This window comes from Sinocyclocheilus rhinocerous, unplaced genomic scaffold (assembly GCF_001515625.1).
Source record: "Sinocyclocheilus rhinocerous isolate Xijiao unplaced genomic scaffold, SAMN03320098_v1.1 scaffold949, whole genome shotgun sequence".
In the NCBI taxonomy this organism is placed as follows: Eukaryota; Metazoa; Chordata; class Actinopteri; order Cypriniformes; family Cyprinidae; genus Sinocyclocheilus; species Sinocyclocheilus rhinocerous.
In genome coordinates, this window is record NW_015635538.1 from 131,908 (window position 1) to 135,589 (window position 3,682).

Here is a 3,682-nt window from a genome sequence, read left to right on the forward strand (position 1 = left end):
TTGGATGTATGCATGTTTAATAACTTATGTTTCCATAAGGGAAAAAATGTTCACATTGTGGACTTCTATGCTGTTCCCACCTGGAAAGACAAAAATGTGGACCTAGTGCATTGTTTGCCTGTAAGGTTTTTTTTTTTTGTTTTGGTTTTTTTTATTGCTATCATGTACTTATCAACCGAGAAAGAGTTCTATTGGGAATAGGCACAAAAGTATATGTTGTTTTTGCGCATGCATATTATTTTGTCACAATACTATTAGGGAAATGTGAGGTCCAAGGATATCATACTATTTCCAGCTTGGAGCAGGCAGGCGGATGAAGCTGATCACTATCTGCTCTGTGTTAAGTTTCTATTAATCTTTCTAGTTGTAATATTTCCAAATTCAACAGGTAGGGTTAGTGAGTTCAATTTTCGTGGATATTAACAAAATACCCATTGATTGCAGGTTTTGTTTGTAGCTAAGAGGGAGATACTTTTTCTTCTCTTCGCCCTGATGGTTTTGGAGATGAGACCTACAGAACCATATTTAGGTTGAGACTAAAGATAATTAATTTACTGGCCTTGTTCCAGGCCTGTTATTTGGTTACAATTTCCAAAAGGAGCCTTGTTCTCAGGCTTCAAGTTCGTTTAAGTGCCTTGTTCTTAGGCATCAAGTTCATATTCAAGTCTCATTCTTAGGCTTCAAGTTCATCAGAGTCTCGTTCTCAGGCTACAGAACTGATCATGCAATTACACATGATGTATTTTGTGTTTTCTTTGGAATGCCAGACACATTGCAACCTTCACTGACCCAGGATCCTGGACTGAAAAAAACAGGAAGAGACCTTGAGGTATGTTTAAAATGATGGAATTGTGTAAAGCTAATTTAAACTCTTTCCATCTTGTGAAGAAAAAAAAAGACAAAATAGCATTTTATGGTACTGCCCCTAGAGGGGCCTATATGATCCTATGGAGATTCTTAACTGAGCAAAACAAGTGAAACGTAAACTAATTTGAATTTGCTTTTTTTATGCAGTCAGATACATTTAAACATAAAAAAATATATATTTTATATTTAATATATATATAAATATATTTTGCAAAACTGACCCAGGATCCTGGACTGAAAAAAACAGGAAGAGACCTTGAGGTATGTTTAAAATGATGGAATTGTGTAAAGCTAATTTAAACTCTTTCCATCTTGTGAAGAAAAAAAAAGACAAAATAGCATTTTATGGTACTGCCCCTAGAGGGGCCTATATGATCCTATGGAGATTCTTAACTGAGCAAAACAAGTGAAACGTAAACTAATTTGAATTTGCTTTTTTTATGCAGTCAGATACATTTAAACATAAAAAAATATATATTTTATATTTAATATATATATAAATATATTTTGCAAAAAATTCTTTTTAACTTTTCAAACTGAATTTTAATCAACATGTATATTCATACAATTTCATAAATATGTAATATAAAATGTATATTTAAAGCTATAAATACGCTATAAACTCATTGGTCTCCACCACAGCACTCAAATTTGAACTCAAATTTAACTTAAGTCAAAATGACAGTGATTTCCTAGCAATAACATCATTCATGTTATAATGTGTTTGAGTGTCTTGATATCCTAATGATTTTTGGCATAAAAGAGAAATCTATCAATATGACCCATAAAATGTATTGTTGGCAATTTCTACAAATATACCTGTGCTACTTATGACTGCTTTTGTGCTCCAGGGTCACATATATGTATTTTTTTTTTTGTAAAATTTAATTTAGTAAAGTTTTTTGGAAACTTCATTATTAAAAAAAAAAATCTAATGTAGTAAAAAAAGTTTTTCGGAAACTTCATTCATTCCTATCCAGTCAAATTGACCCGTGAGGGAAGGATTTGTAACTTTTTTTATTATCATTACAACCACAGAAACTGCGTATCCAAACTGCGTATTTTTTTGTGAGCGTGTTCCCAATTCAAGTCTGACAAAAGTCATTAAGTCTCATACCATAATGATCAATGCTTGGTTTTAAAAAATAAACTAAAATAATTTTCGGGTCGAAATTATCCTAAAAGGATTAGGATATGTTTAAACAAGCCATCAGTTGTTTTTAAAACTAACTGGATGCACATTTCCTTTTCCAGTGTTTTCCTCAACAGTGTACAGGGAATTCCTGTGGCATCTACATGCTGATGGTAAGAATGTTTCATTTGTCAAAGCTGTTAAATAATAAAATCAAAGTCGTACAGTGTTATTTGTATTTCACAGTATGCTCTCAGCACCTGTACATCATGCCCACTAACATTCACAGAGGTAAGCTATATTTCCACAAAAATATACCAAACTACTTTTATGTGGCTTTTTTTGTTTGTTTTTATTTTTGTTTTGCATTCTTTTAGGAGGAGGTGCCATTGATTCGCCAGTGGTGGTGCATTCAGTTGATGGAGAGGTTTTGCCTTGAAGGGTATGACAGACTCTACAGACACAATTTCAGTATCTCAGCTGTATTAAGTCACTGTTGGCAAAATTATACTAGAAAAGTGTTATACAAATAGAGTGCATATACATTTACATATTTTACAAAGGCATGGACAGAGATTTGCACACTGGACAGAAGAAGCATCCCAACTCCTTCAGGGAACCCTTGAGCCTGTCTTTAGGGTGTCAAAATCCACCACCACCAAACAGTCACCCAGCAGAAGAGTTGTGGCTGAAGAGGACACTGATAAGGTAAATTTATTTTATTGGTCATATATCACAGAGTTGCATGCAAGTTGGATAAATAGTTTAATTTGTTTGTGCCATTATATATTTGTATATTCAGGTGCAACAGCCTACCATCGTGAGAGACCTTCATACAGCTTGGTATTGGGTAAACAATCACAGAGACTCTTTCCGTGGAGAGGTGACAGAGCCTGCTTTTCTGCAGATGAACAGTGAAAGTCAACAAAATGCACTCAGGAAGACCCTGGGGAGTGAATTCCCTGAAGCAAAGGAGGACTTTTTGTTTATATTTCAGTCTCAAGATGACATGGAAACATTTTTGTCCTACTGTGTTGATAAACAAGGCCTGAAGGTCAATGCCATGTTCCTCAATCAGCAATTGTAGTAGATGAGGGAGAGAGGGAATTAATGAATGAATGAATTCATTTATGAATAAATAATTTGAGAAAAAAAATTTGTGTTTCTTGGATGCAGACATTTGTTAAAGTATGCTGAAATAAGTCAAACATATCTTTAGAAAATTAATAATTAAATGTAAAACACACTTATATTCTCATCTGTATCTGTATTGCCCAAATAGAGTCTAGCAAATGTAAACTATTTTTTTTATTTAATTTTACTGAATTTATTTAATTTGTGCAAATTTAATCGATATATTTTATTTAAAAAAATGTGTATTTATATCAAGAGAATCACTAGTAAAGGACTATTTCCGGTACGGATCGTTCCGGTACGGATCAAGTAGTGACAACGCTCACGATCTCCGATCGCTGTTTCCGCTGTCTCAGCTCTTCCTCGCCTCTCCGCCAGTGTGCCCCCAGCTCCCCGCCTCAACAGCGCCCCGCCTCCCTGTCAGTTTGTATCGGTCTTGCTTGGGTGGATTTTCCCATTGGAGTTCGTCATCCAGGAGGCACTATTGGACCTGTTCCTGGCTGCCCTGTGCCTGGATTGGTTTTTGTTTCTTTTTTCCCTTTTTTGAAC

At 34.7% G+C, this 3,682-nt stretch overlaps 1 protein-coding gene across 1 annotated transcript; it reads left to right on the forward strand.

Moving 5' to 3' along the window:
• Nucleotides 1–500: 500 nt before the first annotated feature.
• On the forward strand, nucleotides 501–3,086 carry LOC107747246 (uncharacterized). Its single transcript, XM_016561696.1, has 6 exons — nucleotides 501–829; nucleotides 2,122–2,172; nucleotides 2,246–2,290; nucleotides 2,377–2,441; nucleotides 2,563–2,707; nucleotides 2,802–3,086. Exons 1-6 carry the CDS (start codon nucleotides 761–763, stop codon nucleotides 3,084–3,086), a joined length of 660 nt encoding a protein of 219 aa, XP_016417182.1. The 5' UTR covers nucleotides 501–760.
• Nucleotides 3,087–3,682: the final 596 nt, after the last annotated feature.